The sequence below is a fragment of the Moschus berezovskii genome, chromosome 3 (assembly GCF_049115385.1).
Source record: "Moschus berezovskii isolate FMDL1 chromosome 3, NW_MosBer_1.0, whole genome shotgun sequence".
NCBI classification, from domain to species: Eukaryota; Metazoa; Chordata; class Mammalia; order Artiodactyla; family Moschidae; genus Moschus; species Moschus berezovskii.
The window spans coordinates 42860579-42882787 of record NC_142462.1 but is presented as its reverse complement, the minus strand read 5'-3'; the positions used below and the strand labels follow the sequence as shown (position 1 = coordinate 42882787).

The following is a 22209-nucleotide window of genomic DNA, read 5'->3' as shown; positions in this document are numbered from 1 at the left end:
TTGCAGAAATGCACAGAAGAGCCTCTTTGGCTATGCAAACCATTATCCAGGTGTTGTTGCCAGGTATTGCCATTTGAAAAGGTCAAATGTTAGAGAAACCTGTATGCAGGTCAGGAAGCAACAGTCAGAACTGGACATGGAACAACAGACTGGTTCCGAATAGGAAAAGGAGTGTGTCAAGGTTGTATATTGTCACCCTGCTTATTTAACTTATATGCAGAGTACATCATGAGGAACTCTGGGCTGGAAGAAGCACAAGCTTGAGTCAAGATTGCTGGGAGAAATATCAATAACCTCAGATATGCAGATGACACCACCCTTATGGCAGAAAGTGAAGAGGAACTCAAAGGCCTCTTGATGAAAGTAAAAGAGGAGAGTGAAAAGGTTGGCTTGAAGCTCAACATTCAGAAAACAAAGATCATGGCATCTGGTTCCAACTTCATGGGAAATAGATGGGATAACAGTGGAAACAGTGTCAGACTTTATTTTTTGGGGCTCCAGAATCACTGCAGATGCTGATTGCAGGTACGAAATTAAAAGATGCTTACTCCTTGGAAGGAAAGTTATGACCAACATAGACAGTATATTAAAATGCAGAGACATTACTTTGCCAACCAAGGTCCCTCTAGTCAAGGCTATGGTTTTTCCAGTGGTCATGTATGGATGTGAGAGTTGGACTGTGAAGAAAGCTGAGGGCCAAAGAATTGATGCTTTTGAACTGTGGTGCTGGAGAAGACTCTTGAGAGTCCCTTGGACTGCAAGGAGATCCAACCAGTCCATCCTAAAGGAGATCAATCCTGGGTGTTCATTGGAAGGACTGATGCTAAAGCTGAAACTGCAATACTTTGGCCACCTCATGCGACGAGCTGACTCACTGGAAAAGAGTCTGATGCTGGGAAGGATTGGGGGCAGGAGGAGAAGGGGACGACAGAGAATGAGATGGCTGGATGGCATCACCGACTCGATGGACATGAGTTTGAGTGAACTCCGGGATTTGATGATGGACAGGGAGGCCTGGCGTGCTGTGATTCATGGGGTCGCAAAGAGTTGGACACGACTGAGCGACTGAAATGAACTGAACTGAACTGAACTGAAAGTTAGAGTATGATACTAGTCCCCATTCCAGAAATTTCATTATAATATTAGTGGGGCACAATAGAGTAGATGTTTTTCCAAGCTATATTTCTTTTAAATTTTAACTAATATATAACATAGATGATCTTACTATGTTTATTTAGTGACTGTGGTTTTATTGGACTCTTAAATGTTGGTTCTTTATCAAGTAAAAAATTATTACTGTATGAAAATTATTTTGGAGTACTGTAAACAAACGGTGGAAGTATTTAAGCCAAATATTTATTATTATGTGAAGAAATCTAATTATGAAGAAAGCATTAGTATCCAATAGCACACTTCTGTGTTTTAAATAATAAGTAATTTTGAGTTAAAAATAAATACCAGTTTTAAGAAAGAGAGTTTTCTTTCTCACAGATTCAATTGAGGTCCTATGTCTTAGAATATTGATATTAGTATTTTATGATAGAAACTCTTTTCTGATTTGCTCCTAAGTTTATGTAAAAATAGATATCATTTTGCCAGTATATGACATGCATAGTTGGATTAAATAATTTAAAATCATACCAAGAGACACCTGTGCTTTATTAGAGTACATTTTTCCCATTTGGCATTTGAAACACATGCCTTAATAGGGATGGAGTTTGAAATCGTGCATTTTCACAAATGAACTTTTAGCACGACATCAAGAGACACTGCCAAATGAAAATGGCATAAATCCATATGGCCTGATGAAATGCACATCACTTTCACTTCTTATGAACATCGTTTCATCCAGAGGAACACACCTACACCAGGACTTAAGACATAGTGAGTTCCTTACTTTCCTTTATTTCTTCTTGTAGTATCTTTTTCCTACCACTTTTGACAAATGTTATCCTTCTGTGTGGAAAAACAATTTATAGACAACAGTACTCCAAGAGAAACTTCAAATGAAAACTGCCTCCACATGTTGGAAATAAAAATTTTAAAACAAAAATTCTCATCTACTCCAGGAAAGAAAACAGAAACATATGCAACTGAGACGTCATTGTTTGTTTTCATTATCGAAATGGTCATACTTCTTACTTTTATCTCAAAATTCTCATGAAAAATGTCTAATGTGTTTGAGTAACCCTCTGACTTGTATCTTTCCTTATGTGTTCTAAGATTAAGTTGATAAAGAAAAGTGTGGAAGTATCTAAGACTTTGTCTAGAACAGCCATAGGGTTCACCTTCACAAGCTTTCACCCTCCTGGTGAAGGATTTAATAGATGGATTCATTTTTCTCATGTCTTTTGGCATTGGATTAGACAAAGTAATCAATGATGCAATAATTTATAGAGGAAAGTAACTAGACATTGACACTGGCCCCATTATTTGAAATATCAAGTACCTGTCAGTTCTTAGTAACTGAACAAAACCCCAGAGTGAGTTTCACATCTACATGCTAAATAAGTAGTCAACAAAATTTACATGTTGAATTATATGATTGTGGATTGCACTGTGATATGTGACAGGTATTGCACTATCTGATTATGCTATGTATATAATTAATAAAAAGTACACTTTAGACCAGTGCTGTTCAAGAGAAATTTCTGTGATGACAGAAATGTTTTATATCTGTGCTGTCCAATAAAGTAGCCTCCAGCCCATATGGCTATTCTTGAAATATGATTAGAGTGACTAAGAAACTAAATTTTATTTAATTTTAATTAGTTTAAATTTAAATAGCCATGAGTGGATACTGTGTACCATATTGGACAGAACAGTTTTGGAGCAAGTCGCCTGGACCAGCAACTCTGCTGTGTCAGGTTCAGTTTAAAGAAGAAATAGTTTTTAGCTCCATAACTGCCACCAAAATGCAGGAGACATGATATGATACTTTTATCACAAGTTTGATATTGTAAGGGAATGATGGATCTGGCAGTTAGGAGACCTGAACACATTCCTTCTTCACACTGAGTCTCAATTTGTGGAATGTAAGGTTGAATAAGGTAATGTCTAACCCCCAAACACAGCTTCTTTAACAACCATTGCTATTTTGTCTCCCTGTATTCCTGACACTATCCAGATGACTCCTCTGACCTCTATCTTTGGATACTAGGCTGACTATATCTGGAAAATAGCCACTTCTCAAAATGTAGACTAGAAATGTCCCCCCTTAGTCTTTACAAGAATCTCATATAGTTTCTATCATTTTCCCCTTGTTCTGCCATAGTTTCCTTGGACCAGGAAACTTCTGACAGACTGAGTCTCCTGATGCATTGGGCTCTTCTGATTCTGGCCAGCCTGCTGCTGCTGCTCCTGCTGCTGCTAAGTCACTTCAGTTGTGTCCGACTCTGTGTGACCCCATAGACGGCGGCCCACCAGGCTCCTCTGTCCCTGGGATTCTCCAGGCAAGAACACTGGAGTGGGTTGCCAATTCCTTCTCCAGTGCACGAAAGTGAAAAGTGAAAGTGAAGTCGCTCAGTCGTGCCTGACTCTTAGTGACCCCATGGACTGCAGCCTACCAGGCTCCTCTGTCCGTGGGATTTTCCAGGCAGGAGTACTGGAGTGGGGTGCCATTGCCTTCTCCGTCTGGCCAGCCTATCCCTTAGCAAATGTTCACAATATTGGCTACAGCTGTGTAGGGCTTCCACATTGCTTGCCTAATCCACATGTTCTCTATTTGCTGTGGTCTCCACAAGCAGACACACATCTTCTGTCTGCTGTTGCTCAACATGGCATGGAGATAGGGACCCTGATTGTAGTGAGGCTGCAAGAGCAGCAGATGGGCAATCACAAGATCAGAATTTAGGTTGATGGACTGTATCGTACAATGGAAAGAATAAAGTGTCTAGAGCTAGAGACAAATACCTGAGTTTCAATTGCACAATAACTGTCTCACCACAGACTATTAATCCGATTTCTAATCTACTCCCAACTGTAAAGTGGAAATAGTAATTCTCTCAAAATTATACCACTAACTGAGATAATACTTTTAAAGTGCCTAATAACAGAGACTAGAATGGAAGCTACATAAAATTAATTTGAAGCAGAAGAGACCAGAGATAGGGAAATGGGTTAACAAACAATAAAATAGTGGCAATAAAACAAAGACAAGGTGATGGAGACCTAAAGAAAGATGGTGGCCATGGAAAAAACAAGGTCAACAGATATTTTGAAGGAAGTAAAGGCTCTTAGTGATAGATTAGATAAAGGGAGATAAAGGAGAGGAAGAAATTAAAGATAACTTCAAGGTTATTGGGTGGATGAAATTAAGAATGTTAAGATAGATTAAAATCAGGAAATAGGTATTGAAGGGCAATTTAGAAAGGGAAAGCAAGAAAATTTTGAATTAGATTCCCAGGATTTTAGATTTTAAATACAATTATTGTTTTCTACATCTATTTACTATTAAAAGAAACTCAAGCAAAAGGTCACTAAACAACTTGTATAAATCTCAAATGATTTCAATGGCACAATCAAGGCCAAGGCTTAGATATCTTTATTCCCATATTAAGCAACTAGTTCCTTTTGTTTAAACTGAGATGAAAAAGTAAGACATTCAAATAAATATTTTTAAGAGAACTTAGTTACAAGAAGGGGCTTCCCTGGTAACTCAGCTGGTAAAGAATCCGGCTGTCATGCAGGAGACCCCAGTTTGTTTCCTGGGTTGGAAGATCCTCTGGAGAAGGGATAGGCTACCCACTCCAGTATTTTGGGGCTTCCCTGGTGGCTCAGATCATTTTTTTTTTTTTTTTGGTACAGTTCTTTTGTGTATTCTTGCCACCTCTTCTTAATATCTTCTGCTTCTGTTAGGTCCATACCATCTCTGTCCTTTATAGAGCCCATCTTTGCATGAAATGTTCCCTTGGTATCTCTAATTTTCTTGAAGAGATCTCTTGTTTTTCCTATTCTGTTGTTTTCCTCTATTTCTTTGCATTGATCTCTGAGGAAGGCTTTCTTATCTCTCCTTACTATTTTTTGGAACTCTGCATTCAGATGCTTATATCTTTCCTTTTCTCCTTTGCTTTTTGCTTCTCTTCTTTTCACAGCTATTTGTAAGGCCTCCTCAGACAGCCATTTTGCTTTTTTGCATTTCTTTTCCATGGGGATGGTCTTGGTCCCTGTCTCCTGTACAACTTCATGACCTCCGTCCATAGTTCATCAGGCACTCTATCTATCAGATCTAGTCCCTTAAATCTATTTCTTACTTCCACTGTATAATCATAAGGGATTTGATTTAGTTCATATCTAAGTGGTCTAGTGGTTTTCCCTACTTTCTTCAATTTAAGTCTGAATTTGGCAATAACGATCTGAGCCACAGTCAGCTCCTGGTATTGCTTTTACTAACTGTATAGAGCTTCTCAATCGTTGGCTGCAAATAATATAATCAATCTGATTTCAGTGTTGACCATCTGGTGATGTCCATATGTAGAGTCTCCTCTTGTGTTGTTGGAAGAGGGTGTTTGCTATGACCAGTGTGTTCTCTTGGCAAAACTCTATTAGCCTTTGCCCTGCATCATTCCGTGCTCCAAGGCCAAATTTGCCTGTTACTCCAGGGGTTTCTTGACTTCCACTTTTGCATTCCAGGCCCCTATAATGAAAAGGACATCTTTTTTGGATGTTAATTCTAAAAGGTCTTGTAGGTCTTCATAGAACCGTTCAACTTCGGCTTCTTCAGCATTACTGGTTGGGGCATAGGCTTGGATTACTGTAATATTGAGTGGTTTGCCTTGGAAATGAACAGAAATCATTCTGTCGTTTTTAAGATTGCATCCAAGTACTGCATTTCAGACTCTTTTGTTGACCATGATGGCTACTCTATTTCTTCTAAGGGATTCCTGCCCACAGTAGTAGATATAATGGTCATCTGAGTTAAATTCACCCATTCCAGTCCATTTTAGTTCACTGATTCCCAGAATGTCTATGTTCACTCTTGCCATCTCCTGTTTGACCACTTCCAATTTGCCTTGATTCATGGACCTAACATTCCAGGTTCCTATGCAATACTGCTCTTTACAGCATCAGACCTTGCCTCTATCACCAGTCACATCCACAACAGGGTATTTGTTTTGCTTTGGCTCCATCCCTTCATTCTTTCTGGAGTTATTTCTCCACTGATCTCCAGTAGCATACTGGGCACCTACCGACCTGGGGAATTCCTCATTCAGTATCCTATCATTTTGCCTTTTGATACTGTTCATGGGGTTCTCAAGGCAAGTATACTGAAGTGGTTTGCCAGTCCCTTCTCCAGTGGACCACATTCTGTCAGGTGATCACTCACATGGAGCCAGACACCTTGGAATGTGAAGTCAAGTGGGCCTTAGAGAGCATCACTACGAACAAAGCTAGTGGAGATGATGGAATTCCAATTGAGCTACTTCAAATCCTGAAAGATGATGCTGTGAAAGTGCTGCACTCAATATGCCATCAAATTTGGAAAACTCAGCAGTGGCCACAGGACTGGAAAAGGTCAGTCTTCATTCCAATCCCAAAGAAAGGCAATGCCAAAGAATGCTCAAACTACCACACAATTGCACTCATCTCACACGCTAGTAAAGTCATGCTCAAAATTCTCCAAGACAGGCTTCAGCAATATGTGAACCATGAACTCCCAGATGTTCAAGTAGGTTTTAGAAAAGGCAGAGGCACCAGAGATCAAATTGCCAACATCCGCTGGATCATGGGGAAAGCAAGAGAATTCCAGAAAAACATCTATTTCTGCTTCATTGACTATGCCAAAGCCTCTGACTGTGTGGATAACAATAAACTGTGGAACATTCTGAAAGAGATGGGAATACCAGACCACCTGACCTGCCTCTTGAGAAACTGTATGCAGCTCAGGAAGCAACAGTTAGAACTGGACATGAAACAAAAGACTGGTTCCAAATAGGAAAAGGTGTACGTCAAGGTTGTACATTGTCACCTTGCTTATTTAACTTATATGCAGAGTACATCATGAGGAACGCTGGGCTGGAGGAAGCACAAGCTGGAATCAAGATTGCCGGGAGAAATATCAATAACCTCAGATATGCAGATGACACCACCCTTATGGCAGAATGTGAAGAGGAACTCAAAAGCCTCCTGATGAAAGTGAAAGAGGAGAGTGAAAAGTTTGGCTTGAAGCTCAACATTCAGAAAACAAAGATCATGGCATCTGGTCCCATCACTTCATGGGAAATAGATGGGGAAACAGTGGAAACAGTGTCAGACTTTATTTTTTTGGCTCCAAAATCACTGCAGATGCTGATTGCAGCCATGAAATTAAAAGACACTTTATCCTTGGAAGGAAAGTTATGACCAATCTAGATAGCATATTAAAAAAGCAGAGACATTACTTTGCCAACAAAGGTCCATCTAGTCAAGGCTATGGTTTTTCCATTGGTCATGTATGGATGTGACAGTTGGACTGTTAAGAAAGCTGAGTGCCAAAGAATTGATGCTTTTGAACTGTGGTGCTGGAGAAGACTCTTGAGAGTCCCTTGGACTGCAAGGAGATCCAACCAGTCCATTCTAAAGGAGATCAATCCTGGGTGTTCATTGGAAGGACTGATGCTAAAGCTGAAGTTCCAATACTTTGGCCACCTCATGTGAAGAGTTGACTCACTGGAAAAGACTCTGATGCTGGGAGTGACTGGGGGCGGGAGGAGACAGGGCTGACAGAGAATGAGATGCTGGATGGCATCACCGACTCGATGGACATGAGTTTGAGCAAACTCCGGGAGTTGGTGATGGACAGGGAGGCCTGGCTTGCTGTTATTCATGGGGTCGCAAAGAGTCGGACACGACTGAGAGACTGAACTGAACTGAACTGAACTGGTGGCTCAGATGTTAAAGAATCCACCTGCAGTGCAGGAGACCTGCATTCAATCCCTGGGTGGGAAGATCCCCTGGAGGAGGGCATGACAATCCACTCCAGTGTTCTTGCCTGGAGAATCCCCATGGACAGAGGACCCTGGCGTGCTACAGTCCATGGAGTCAAAAAGAGTCGGACATGACTAAGTGACTAAGCACAGCACAGTTACATGAAAAGTTTGGAAATACAGTTTGAGAAAACACTAAAACAGAGAAAACACTTAAAGCTATTAGAATAGATAAGATCACATAATTACAGAGACAGATGAAGAACAGAAGGTTAATATCTAAAAATGCTAAGTATTAAACAGATGTCAGAGAATCAGAGCACCCAGGTCTTTAGTCCTACCTGTATCTCTCTCACCTTCAGGATAATGACAATGAGGGTGATGACAATATTGACACTGAATTGCTTTTACAATTGTCTTTCATCAGACTTCCCTATACAATTTAATTCTTGTAACACCCTGTGAACAGACACTATTATTATGCCAAATTGTTATTTTTATTTTTAAATGTATTATTTATTTATTTTGGCTGCACTATGCAGCATGTGAGATCTTAGTTTCCTGGCCAGGAATTGAATTGGACCCTCAGCAGTGAAAGCTCTGGGCTGTCAGAGAATTCCCCAGAGAATTTATGCCAAATTTTTAGACAAAAAATTTAAATGTTCAGAAAGGTTTGACCAAAGTCACAAATAAGTGATAGTCAGGATTTATTTTTTTTCTTTTATTTTTTATTTATTTATTTATTTTTTATTGGAGGCTAATTATTTTACAATATTATATTGGTTGGTTTTGCCATACATTGACATGAATATGCCCCAGGTGTACATGAGTTCCCCCTCCTGAACCCCCCTCCCACCTCCCTCCTCCCTTTATCCTCCCTCTGGGTCATCCCCGCATACCAGCCCCAAGCATCCTGTAACATGCATCGACCCTGAACTGGTGATTTATCTCACATATGACAACATACATGTTTCAATGCCATTCTCCCAAATCATCCCACCCTCACCTTCTCCCACAGAGTCCCAAAGACTGTTTTATACATCTGTGTCTCTTTTGCTGTCTCGTATACAGGGTTATCATTTGCATCTTTCTAAATTCCATATATATGCGTTAGTATACTGTATTGGTGTTTTTCTTTCTGGCTTACTTCACTCTGTATAATAGGCTCCAGTTTCATCCACCTCATTAGAACTGATTCAAAACTTAGGTAATTAAGTTAGAAATAGAGAGCCGTAATTTGTGTCTAAATTCGGACACCTCAGAGTTAAAGAACAGCAAAGGTAAACTAAAAATTTCCAAGGCAGACAAGGTTATATCATCCCTCTTATTATGAAAATTAAAAGATGATTGCTCCTTGGAAGAAAAGCTATGACAAACCTAGACAGCATATTGAAAAGCAGAGACATTACTTTGCCAACAAAGGTCCATGTGGTCAAAACTATTGTTTTCTCAGTAGTCACGAACAGTTGTGAGAGTTGGACCATAAAAAGGCTGAGCACCGAAGAATTGTTGCTTTCTAACTGTGGTGCTGGAAAAGACTCTTGAGACTCCCTTGGAGTGCAAGGAGATCAAACCAGTCAGTCCTAAAGGAAGCAACCTTGAATATTCATTGGAAGGGCTGATGCTGAAGCTGAAACTCCAATATTTTGGCCACCTGATATGAAAAACTGACTCATTTCAAAAGACCTTGATGCTGGGAAAGATTGAAAGCAGGAGGATAAGGGGACAATGGAGGATGAGACGGTTGAATGGCATCACTGACTCGATGGACATGAGTTTGGCCAAGCTCAGGAAGATGGTGAAGGAGAGGGAAGCCTGGCGTGCCACAGTTCATGGGGTCGCAAAGAGTTGGTCACGACTGAGCAACTGAACAACAAAGACAAAGAAATCTGCCTTAAACATTCTACAGGTATAATGGTAATTCTAATTCTTCATCAGTTTCCTGCATTCAGTTCAGTAAGAGTTCTACTTTCTCCCTCCAATTACTTCCTTTACACTGACTTCCATAAAAGCTTTCTCAGTACCCCAAATCTTCTCTTGCATTCTTGCTCATATCCTTGGTTTCCTCTATTCCCAAACAATATCTTCTATTTCAATTATTTGTTGCTATATATTCCCACATCCACCTCCACTGCCACCACTTTTGTTCTGTAGTTGGTGATGGACAGGGAGGCCTGGCGTCCAGCAAATCACGGGGTCGCAAAGAGTCGGACACGACTGAGCAACTGAACTGAACTGAACTCAACCTCATTTTACTATCGTTGATGTAATGGCCCTTGTCTCTCTGTCCTCCTCCTTACTTCCCTTCCTGTTATTATCAGTTATCTCTATAAAAAACAAAGATCTGATTCTCTGGTTAAGATTCCGTTCCGTTCCGTTCCGTCACTCAGTCGTGTCCGACTCTATGCGACCCCGTGGACTTCTCCGTCCATGGGATTCTCCAGGCAAGAATACTGGAGTGGGTTACCGTTTCCTTCTCCAGGGGATCTTCCCGACCCAGGGATCGAACCCGGGTCTCCCGCATTGGAGGCAGACGCTTGAATTAGTAAAGGGAGTCCAAAAGATACAACTTTCCAGTTATAAAATAAGTAACTTTTGGAGATGTAATGTACATCATGGTGACTATAATTAATAACAGTTTATTGAATATTTCAAAGTTGCTAAGAGTAAATCTTAAGTTCTCATCACAAGAAAGAAAATTCTCTATAGGTGTTGACAGAAGTTAGCTAGACTTATTATGGTGATCATTTCACAATATATACAAGTATCAACTATTATGTTGCACACCTGAAACTAGTGAAATGTTATTTGTTAATTATACCTTAAAAAAAAAGACACACACAAAAAGAATTAAACCTGTCAATAGATGAATGGATAAAGAAGGTAAAGAAGACGTGGTATATTTATATACAATGGGATGATACTCAGCCATAAAAAAAAAAATGAAATAATGTCATTTGCAGCATTATGGATGGAACTACAGATTATTCTATGAAGCAAAATAAGTCAGAAAGAGAAAGATAAACAACATATGATATCACTTATATGTGGAATCTAAAATACGACACAAATGAACAAATCTGCGAAATAGAAACAGATTCATAGATGTAGAGAACACAGTGCCAAGGGCAAGAGGGGTGGGGGATGAAAGGACTGGGAGTCTTGGATTAGGAGATGCAAACCAGAATATATAGGATGGATAAACAACAAATTCCAACTGTATAGCACAGAGAGCTATATTGAACATATAACTTATATGCAGAGTACATCATGAGGAATGCTGGGCTGGAAGAAGCACAAGCTGGGATCAAGATTGCTGGGAAAAAATATCAATAACCTCAGATATGCAGATGACACCACCCTTATGGCAGAAAGTGAAGAGGAACTAAAAAGCCTCTTGATGAAAATGAAAGAGGAGAGTGAAAAAGTTGGCTTGAAGCTCAACAGTCAGAAAACTAAGATCATGGCATCTGGTCCCATCACTTCATGGCAAATAGGTGGGGAAACAGTGGAAATAGTGTCAGACTTTATTTTTTGGGCTCCAAAATCACTGCAGATGCTGAATGCAGCCATGAAATTAAAAGATGCTTACTCCTTGGAAGGAAAGTTATGACCAACCTAGACAGCATATTAAAGAGCAGAGACATTACTTTGCCAACAAAGGTCTGTCTAGTCAAGGCTATGGTTTTTCCCGTGGTCATGTATGGATGTGAGAGTTGGACTGTGAAGAAAGCTGATCACCGAAGAATGATGCTTTTGAACTGTGGTGCTGGAGAAGACTCTTGAGAGTCCCTTGGACTGCAAGGAGATCCAACCAGTCCATTCTAAAGAAGATCAGTCCTGGGTGTTCATTGAAAGGACTGATGCTAAAGCTGAAACTGCAATACTTTGGCCACCTCATGAGTAGAGTTGACTCACTGGAAAAGACTCTAGCGCTGGGAGGGATTGGAGGCAGGAGGAGAAGGGGACGACAGAGAATGAGATGGCTGGATGGCATCACCGACTCGATGGACGTGAGTTTGAGCAAACTCTGGGAGTTGGTGATGGACAGGGAGGCCTGGCACGCTGTGATTCAGCAAAGAGTCAGACACGACTGAGCGACTGAACTGAACTGAATTCACTTTGCTATACAGCATAAATTAATGCAACATTGTAAATCAATTATACTTCAATAAAATAAAAAATTAAATAATAGATAACTTCACAGTAGTTTCAGGAAAACATTCACAGCTTTTCAGCTCCATCAACCATCTCTTCTTGATTCTCTGGGCATTCATAATCCAGGAGTTTGGCAACCCTCCCCTATAATCCCTGCAGGCCCAATGGGCAGAACAGCATTCAGTATATCATAGGACCGTAAAAACTACTCAACAATAACAAGTTAAAACAACACAAGTTTCCTACTTTGTAATTCTCTTCTAATAGCACTAAGAACAGCATGCTAGACAAATAAAAGCTGAATACATATTTCTTACATTTATTGTCTTAGCAATACTGCTGACTTCTTCTGGACATGCCACTGGTAAGGAAAAAATAGAATAATCTCTTAAATGAGTGGCAATATGATGACATTTGCCATCCCAAGACTGGGAAATACAATTTATACTTCACTTTAAAGCCATACTATTTTGTTACCTGAACAGATAACTAAGCTTTTCTGCTGGTAAAATCTACGGAATCATTCTCAAACCAAGTTATTGCCACAAAAACCTCACAATATTCAAGGATATGGTCCTGCCTTGCACAAGTGTTAAGAAGTTAACAGTAATCACTCAGTTGAGGATATTCTGTTTGTTTACTCTATTAATAGGGTTCTCTCTTGGTCAATGGATCACATTGTTGTGTAAACAAATGGATCTGGAGGCTTTGACTAAAGAAATGCTTTAAAAGTGTTTTTCCCTTTTGTTTATGTTGTCACTGCTTGAATGATACTGAGAGATACAGAGATAGCCCCAAGGAAATCTCTACCCAGGCCTCCTCCACTAAAACCCAATACTTATGGGTTTTAGTGGGAATGGGAAATGCTGTGTGCCTGGTTAAATAGCGGTGTTGTTATTCTGCCATATGGTGAAATAAGTTCCTATGTTAACTGGAAAACTAGAAAATCATGATAAAAACCTGACCTGTTGGAAGGCAGTAGGGCAAAGGGAAAAAAAAAAGGCTTTCACCATTCCTTCTATTAAGTAAATTCATTTAGGAGGTCTTTTTTGTTGTTAGAAACTCTAAATGCTCTATGACCTTAAACACAAAAATAATCAAACTAATATCAATATGCTTAAAATTTTGGAGAGACATGTTTTAACCAAAAGAAAAATTATTTTTTTAAGCAAAAGAAGTTAGCATTACAATTTAACCCCTTTCTATTTTGTTCATAGACAGTATTTGGCTTAGTCATTAAAAAACAGGCTATAGGAGAAAGACTGCCAACTTGAACTCTAGCTCAGCAACTGACAAGTTCTAAGACCTTAACCAAATTACTCAGCTTCTCTCTACCTCAGTTTATTCATCTTTAAAAAGAACATAACAATAATAACACATCCCTCACATTATAACATTGTGAATATTTTAAAAAATCAAGTAGAGCATGGAACAATGTCAAGGACAACAGCACAATAAATGTCAGCTATTATTATTATTATATATGCAACAAGTCCTGGAGATCTATCTAATACAGTGAAGAACTCTTTCAAATGTATTTTATATATTGAGCTAAATAACTTCCAAAACACATATAAATGAATAATCCTGAGTTTCTTATCTACTCAAAAGCAAAGGCAAAAAAATCAAAAGTGCAAAAATCACTAACCATTGAGCCAGTGGTGCTCTGAAATGTCAGTTCTGATGTAATGGTGGTCATGAGTAGGCCCAAGGGACCGCGTGAATGCAGTATCCTTGCCAAGGAAATCAGAAGCTGTTCCAGAGTAGAGGTACTCATCTGCAGGGGAGAAAAGAATTCACAGGACTTCTAAGAGTTTACCAGCAGACGCTACTGACAACAGACCAATTTCACGACATGAAACCAAAGATGGTTACTGCTTACATCAGAATATATTGTTTTGTAAATTTCCCCTTTAGATTGTGAAAAATCTGCTCAGCTGAAGAAAAGATAACTCAGTAAACTTTGGTAAGCTGATTCCAAATACTTGAATATAAAAAAGGCAAAAGTCTCCTGAATTAATAATTACACATTCATTTAGCTTCTGTTATGGAAGAGCTCCTCTTCTTTCCCTCTCCTCACAAATAATTCAAAGATATGTCATCATTTGGAGTCCCTCTTTGTAACAACACACACAAAAATATTTAAAAAGCAAACGCCATAATGAGGAATGGATTGTGTAATTAGTATTTACTTAACCGACACAACCTCAGTGACCACAACTTTTCTTTGCCTAACCTCTGCTGAAAGGGAGCTTTCAGCACTGAAGTCATACTTTGTAATTATAACATGTTGCATTCCTTGTAGCTAATCATGTTTCTAATAGTTCTGATAAACAGGAATTTCTGAAAAGGGAAAGATGTGGCCATTACCACATACCAAACTTCTTTGTCCTGTTATTTGTCTAAAGTGGATATCCATGTCTTACCAGAGACAGGAGAGAGAGAAGAGAAGAGAAGGAGGGGTGCCAGAGGCAGAGGGAGATGGGGAAGGAGAAGGAGAGTGGAAAGAATGAGGAAGGGAGGGCAGAAGAGTTTAAGATGAGGGAGAGGAGAGGAAGAAAGAACAGAGGGGGACAGGCGGGAGAAGGGGAAAGAAAACAATGCAAGGGGCAAGAGAGGGGAGATGCGAGTGGTGGTCTGTGTTCCCGATGCAAGTGAGCACATTGTTGGGGGTGGGGTATGGCAGGAAGAATGCAGTCCCCACAGCAGAACCTGCTGCCCCTTTGAGAGCTAAGCCTCTGTTTCAAGAAATCTTTATATTCAACTACTCTGGGTTACTAATAAGTAGTGTAAATTTTAAAAAATAGCTAAATCTCTACAGAGCATTTAGATGTTTTAAAGCCAATATAAGAACAACTGCTGCTGCTGCTGCTGCTGCTGCTAAGTCACGTCAGTCGTGTCCGACTCTGTGTGACCCCATAGACGGAAGCCCACCAGGCTGCCCCGTCCCTGGGATTCTCCAGGCAAGAACACTGGAGTGGGTTGCCATTTCCTTCTCCAATGTGTGAAAGTGAAAAGCGAAAGTGAAGTCGCTCAGTCATGTCTGACCCTTAGCGACCCCATGGACTGCAGCCTACCAGGCTCCTCTGTCCATGGGATTTTCTAGGCAAGAGTACTGGAGTGGCTCGCCATTGCCGACAACTACAATCACTAAAACTCAATTTTCTCAGAAACATATCTTTAAAATTCTGCCTTTGCATAAGTGATTCAGATATTTTCAAAACTACTCCAATTACATCCACTGAAATAAGACTGTTAGTGAACTATGTGAGACAACCAACCTAACTATTCATGACAATAGCTTCCAAAGGTGGGGGGGAGGGGAACACACACACATACATAAACATGAAAAAGATAAATCCAGTTATGTAAAGTACAACTATTTTTTCTGGGGTGGGGGATACAGTGCAACATGTGGGATCTTATTCCCTGACCAGGAATTGAACCTGTGCCCTCTGCAATAGAAAGGCAGAGTGGTAACCACTGGACCACCAAGGAAGTTCCCAGTTATATAAAGTAAACGTTGACATGGTAACCATTCCATCTCTTAAATACATATGGTGCAAGAAAATATTTCACTGTGGGGCAAATTTTTAAAAATAGAAGAACCAAACAAGAACATCAGTAGAAACATAAAGGAAATACACCATTAATTTGAAACATAAAACTGCAAACATTCATTTTGCCAGAAAAAAAAAAGTATATTTCAACATAAAAGTTGGATCTCTATATCCAGGTTTTAAAACTGTCTTCTTTGTGTTTAAATTACTTAAAAGTTCCAGGGTCACCAATGTCTATAGTCTATTGTTAAAGTGTGTCAACTCCATTTGGCGGATCAGTCACAAATCATCGACCTCATTTTCTGAGGATAATGACTGAACATTAGTCACATAATTTTCAAAACACACACACTTTCACTTCAAAGAAGAGCACTGGTTCTCACAAAGTGAAAATTAAAATGTCATGGTATGTCACTCTTGATAGTCTATTCAAACACCTGATGGACAAGCTAAATAAAAAGAGACTAAAGTCATGAACAAAACCAAGACAAAAGCAGACCTTATAATGGCTGAAACTTAGAGGTCAGAGGTCATGTCGACATTCCTCAGAAAAGACTTCAGACCACACAGTACCACCTTCTTTAAACACGATGTTCCTCCCGTAAGAGAATTTATGATGTATGCAAAGCAAGAGAAAACTGAATGTGCCAGCCAAAATTTCATATTTCTACTAATACAATCAGGTTATGGTGAAATTGAGGGGAGAGGAGTTACGACATTCTATTGTCTGTGTTCTATAGTTTGATTTATTTGTCTTATTAATTTATCCACTTAGATCTTATTATTACTTCTCCCACTCAAATCTTCAATATATTTTGTAATATATTATGTTCAAGAAATTGCTAAATTTAACTGCCATAATGAACCAAATAGGGGCATATAAGCTAAATATAAGAAAATCTGAGTTATCTATATATAAAATTATAGCATACATGAATGTCTTTTGCATTAAACACATCTCAGCCTTTTCAATCTGAAGTTCATTTAAAATGTAACTGTGCAGACATTAAGGATTATTGGAGACTCACTTAATGGATAAGGAGCTAAGTACAGAGAGACATGACACTAAAAATCTACCACCACACAGTCAGTGGATGATTAATCCAAAATAATCTTTAACTCACTAAGACAGTGTGGTTGAATATACACACATTTTTTTAGAAAAACACCTAAAAGCAAGACGTATCCTTTGCTGCTCTTACCTGTCATTACTGAAGCAAAAGGCTGCTGAGGATCAAAGGGACATTTCAGTCTGCCAGATTCCAAATGGAGTGTGTCTAGTTTGAAAATAACTTCCTGTTAAGAGAAATATTAACACAAGTGTGATTTTTTAAAAAATATCAGAATCAGCAAGAACACAGGTGATAAGAACTAAATTCTAACTCATTAATTCAACAAAAACTGAACATAGAGCATGCACATCAAACTGTGCTTCTTAACTCTTCCACAAATATTATTTCTGGCAAGACCCAATTCCCATGTTTTGGTCTCCATTTGCCCTAAATAGTAATTATAATAATGAATGAATTTTTCAATGCCTTCATTAATTCATTTAGCCGTCCACTATCATCATCAAAATCACTAGCAAGCAATCCTATTTCTTAAGCCTAATAACAAATTTACTGAGTCTAATAAGCCACTTTCCTCCTCTAAGAAATACATTTAATAATCATACTTTCAGAACTATGATGGTCTATCTACCTAAGCATCAGGAACTATGCCATATTACTTAAGCCTTACGATACTTCGTAATTTTAGTGACATAAAAGTGTTGTAAGGCAGGCAGTTCATTTTCAGAGCTATTGATACATGTGGGCAAAAAAATTCCAATGTAGTATTTTCACTATTATGAAAACACTATGCACATTAAAGCCACACGGTTATTTTGGCAGAAACATTTATTTTTATAATAGTGGCCACAGACAGAATGGCATTGGCAGACTTTTAATATTCAGGGGAAAAGAAACATCTTAAGTTGAACTTTCCAAGAAAAATATGAATGTATAATGAATATGGCCCCATGAGTTTGAGTGTTTCATAACAACGATAACACTACCATCCAGTAAAAAGACTGATGATTCAGCCTACAAATGCGCTAGTGAAATTCAGCATTTCTGACATTCTCTCTAGATGGCATATCTACAGCGTTATATCAGAACATACATGCAATTAAAAGGAATCTTTCAGTGCTTCCTATCTAGAAAGCAAGCAAAGAAGCAAGAGAGAAAAAATTGATTATTTGGATTATTACTTTTGTATGATGTGACATTTCACATCTTTTTCTTTTAAACAGTACTAACAGTAACTACTGCCTTATTTAAAAAAAGCAATACTAATTTAAATAGCATGATTAACAATTGCTATTTAATAGTTTTAAGAAAATAAGCTTTAATACGAAGAGTGATGGTATGTATTTAAAGTTAAAACATACTAACCATGAGCAGGAATTTCATGTACATTATCTCACTGAATCGTCACCATAAATGCAGAGATGTGGCTACTTTATGAATTCCAGCTTTACAAGAGGAATGTTGAGAGTAAAAGGGAGAGGATCTTGTTCAGCATCACATAATGAATAAGAGGCAGAGAAGGAGCCTGAACTCAGGGCTGTCTCCAAAGTTCATGCTCTTAACAAATCTAATCTCAGAATTTCAAATTCACGGATTTAAAAATGTGGTGAAATTAATTTATAGACTCACCATGACCATGTAACATGATCAAGCTCAAGTATGTTTAGTTAGAACAGTTCAGCTAATGATAAGTTGAGATAGTGGCGCCTAGGCATGAAAAAAGTCCAATGAGAACACTTTTAGGGCATGTTTCCCAACCGTGGATGGGGTTAGAGACATGTCAGGAAGAAACACCTACAGATCACAGCCCTTAAGAATGTTTAAATATCATTAAGGGCACATTATTCTCCACAGGTCAAACAGAACTGTTGACTCTAAAGCCTATAATGGGACGTTGTAAAGGGGAAAAGTAAACTGAATTCTGGTGTGCCAGAAGATTATCGTCAAAAGCTAAAAAAGAAAACATAAGAAAGTATCTGGGACAATGTCATAGTTGATGCAAAGTCCTAGATACATCCTTATAATTGTACAGACTCCTGTTGTCAAAATGTAATATTTCATGAAATTCTCAAGATAAGCCCATAAAATTGTTATCTGTGGAGGCTAAGGACAAGGTCTCCCTTATAATCTCCTGGAGAAAGGAGAGAACAGGAAAGCAGGTTTCCTTGAGCCGGAGTCAAGGACACCAACAGGAAAATGATGTCAAAAATAAAGTCTGATACAATGGACTTCCTTAGATAAACTGAATTACATGAAATTTTAACTTTTGAGACAATTTTAATTTTATAAGATTGGTCCCACCTAAGTCATTACACAAAAAGCACCTGTCCAAACTACACACAGAGAAATACTGTTGAAGTAAAGACAGAAGAAGAATGGAAATTTTAATCATCACAACAACAAGGCAAAGTTATTGTTAATATCATATTAATTATGAATACTATTAATATTTAAATATGAGGTTTGCAGTACCAAAGGGAGATTCCAGAGGAAAGAACATGCTTCCAAGCTAACTATTAAAAAACTATCAGGCACCCCCAGTATTATAGAGTAGATAGATAGTTGGCAGACATTATTTTTAAATAAAGTTTATATACATACTTTGGAAATACTTGCCTTTTTACCTTTCTGTGTTCTTGTTGCCTAATACAGCTGAGTATTAAGTGACCAGAATGGAGCAAGTGATATGCCAAAGCCCACACAATCATTTTCTTATTTTATTCTTAAAATAACTCTGTGAGTTACTATTATTATCATCATCCTTTTGCTGAATAAACAGAAGCTTACACAGTACATGCAGAAGGCCATGGAGCTGGTAAATGACAGGGGCCATAATTCAAACTCTGGCTCCCCATGTTCAAATTCTCAGTTGTTGTCAACAGCCCCGACTTCTGTCCTGAAATCCAGATCCAACTGCCCACTTGGCATGACCTACAGAGCATTTCTCAAAAGCAGAATGTATAAAACTAACTCACCATTTTCCCCACAAATTTGTTACTCATCTCACCTCAATAAATAACACTATTCTCCAGCTCACTGCCAAAGATAGAAATCTGGGATTCATTTCAGCTGCTTCCTCTTTCTTCTCGTTGCCCCTGACACAAAGAGTCCCCCAAGAAGGGGGACTCTACACACTTCTCTCCTCAATCTCTGTGTTATTGTTCCCTCTTCCAAGTCATCTAGGAAGCAACCTTATCTATTTGAGAATGTCGTGCCTTCCCTGAGCTGGACAGTGAATCCCAGGACTAATAATTCATTTCAGAAGTGGACAGTCTTCAGGCAGTGCTGCCATACAATTACCTGTCTTCCTGACTAGTGAAAAACTCACAAGGCTTAATACCCCTGTTCACTTATAACTCTCTCATTCACAGAACCTGTAAGTTTGATGGCCCCAGGGCTTTTTGACAATTTCAAGAGAGGTCTGACAGAATGTGAGACCTGGAGAAGGGAATGGCAAACCACTTCAGTATACTTGCCTTGAGAACCCCATGACAAAAACAAAAGTAATTATATCCTTCTAAATTCCCTTTCAGTACTTGTGACTTTTAGGAGTTAAAGAACACTATTTGCATCCCTCAGCAGGTTGTGAGTTTGGCCTTTAGCCCCAGGCCTCAAAATACATCCAAGCTGTGGGGCTATCTCATATAATTATACCCTATGCTATGAACCACTGTTATATATTACCCTTCATCAAAGCCAGGCAAGAGAACATTACACCAGCAACAAAGAATGATGGATTCAAGTTGCCAAGTCTCCTAGTGGTTCAGAGATTTAACTATCAGGGTTGCTTTACTTTCAAACCATTGAGTCTGGGCTGGTTAGACAAGTTGGTTAGAGAGAAAAATTTATCCGGCCACAGTTATGGGTTTGATCTCTGCTTGAATCAGTTAAATCAATGCAAAGAAACCTGTACTATGAGCCCAGACTTTACTTTCAAACACACAGCCAAATACCCTTAAAATATGTGCGGTTAGTCACAAGAAGTATATACAAAAACATAAGGATGACGGTGTAACCGTCAGATTACAGTTAGAGTACAGATTCTAAAGTTCAGATGGGCATGCTTGCTCTAGAGATAGACTACTTGGGTTCAATTCCTCGCTAGACCATTTATCAGCTGGGTAATCTTAGGCATGTTATTTCATTCCACTGAGATTCCATTTTCACTAATTTGCAAACTGGGAGTTATAAAGGTACAAACTTCATTAAGAACGTTGTGAAATTCCAAAAAACAATCCATGTAAAGTGCCTGGCACAGGCCATGACATAAAGAAAGCACTCTAACAAATTAATGTTGATTAAATTATTGCAATATGTATGTTTCTCATTTATTGAAATGCTCATTGATAGATGGAATGCATTACTCCTAATTAATACTTCCTACATTCCCACTATGCCAATTTGGTCTGGCAGAAATAAGTCTAGTATGATAACAAGTATGATAACAACTAAATATACAATTTTGAGAAAATCATTAAAATTATCTGTATTTAGTGTCTGCTATTGTAAACATATGCAACAGGTCAAATTTGTTGGATGGGGAAAATTAAGTTATTAAGAAGATACCATTCTGTCACAAGCTTTTACAGGAAATGAATTTTTACCAACAGCAACATCATAAATAGATCTAGTGATACAGGAAGCTCAAGAGAAAATAAAGCTTACATAGAGCCTAGAAAACAAGCACTTTCAACATTTTACACTATTAATTTTAATCATGTCACTAAAACATTTTTAATAGAAGAAGTTTTTATTAGGTGGATAAAGCAGATAATCAAAATGGTAATAATCTATTAAGTGGTTGGGAACATAAGTTCTTACTCAGTTCATACAGAAAATTATTCAGTTTGTATATTCAAATCTACTTATTTTATGTCATAGGCAGTAAGTAATAAGCTATTATAGTAAATTGTTTTCATGTTATTTCACAATATTACCTCCTTGTAGATTCCAAGATCAATATATCCACATATTGGATGAAATGCTCCAGTTCCACACACATAAATGTGAGTTTTGTTATAGGGTTGAAGTACTCTGATGAAATTTGCACATTCTGTCTATTGGGCATAAAAAACATAAAAGCATTAGCATTTAATTCAGGTATTTCAAAGTATCATTCATACCACCTGCTTTCTAAATCGATTCATCATCAAAAATAAGTGCTAAAATAAAAAAGATTTATGAGGAATGCTTAACACCTGACTTAGCAAAGGAGGCAAAACAAATTAGAAACTATGACTTGAAGCTTTTTTTGAAGTTTTATGGTTTTGAAGTAACCAGAGTACTAGAACACACATTTCTACAGTAGGACTCAATGGGCCCTACAGAATGAATATATACAGAGTATGAAAGAGGTATCCATACTGACTTTCAAGAATTACCTACAGAACCAAACCCAAACCAAACATTATGTTCTGATGTTCCTACATTTTCTGTCCCATATAGATCTTACTGTGTGCAGTTTCAACTGAATCGGCTACACTAAACGTAACACTTAACACAGATGTCTTCCTATAT

General features: G+C 38.4%; 1 protein-coding gene across 1 annotated transcript in view; it reads right to left on the bottom strand.

Moving 5' to 3' along the window:
• Positions 1–22209, bottom strand: part of SEMA3D (semaphorin 3D) — a 207363-nt gene that overhangs the window by 70766 nt on the left and 114388 nt on the right. The window contains exons 5-7 of the mRNA XM_055420629.2: positions 21630–21749; positions 16825–16918; positions 13711–13839 (exon numbers count right to left, since the gene is read on the bottom strand). Of these exons, the coding sequence (XP_055276604.2) occupies positions 13711–13839; positions 16825–16918; positions 21630–21749 (343 nt within the window). The remainder of the gene's footprint in view (positions 1–13710; positions 13840–16824; positions 16919–21629; positions 21750–22209) is intronic.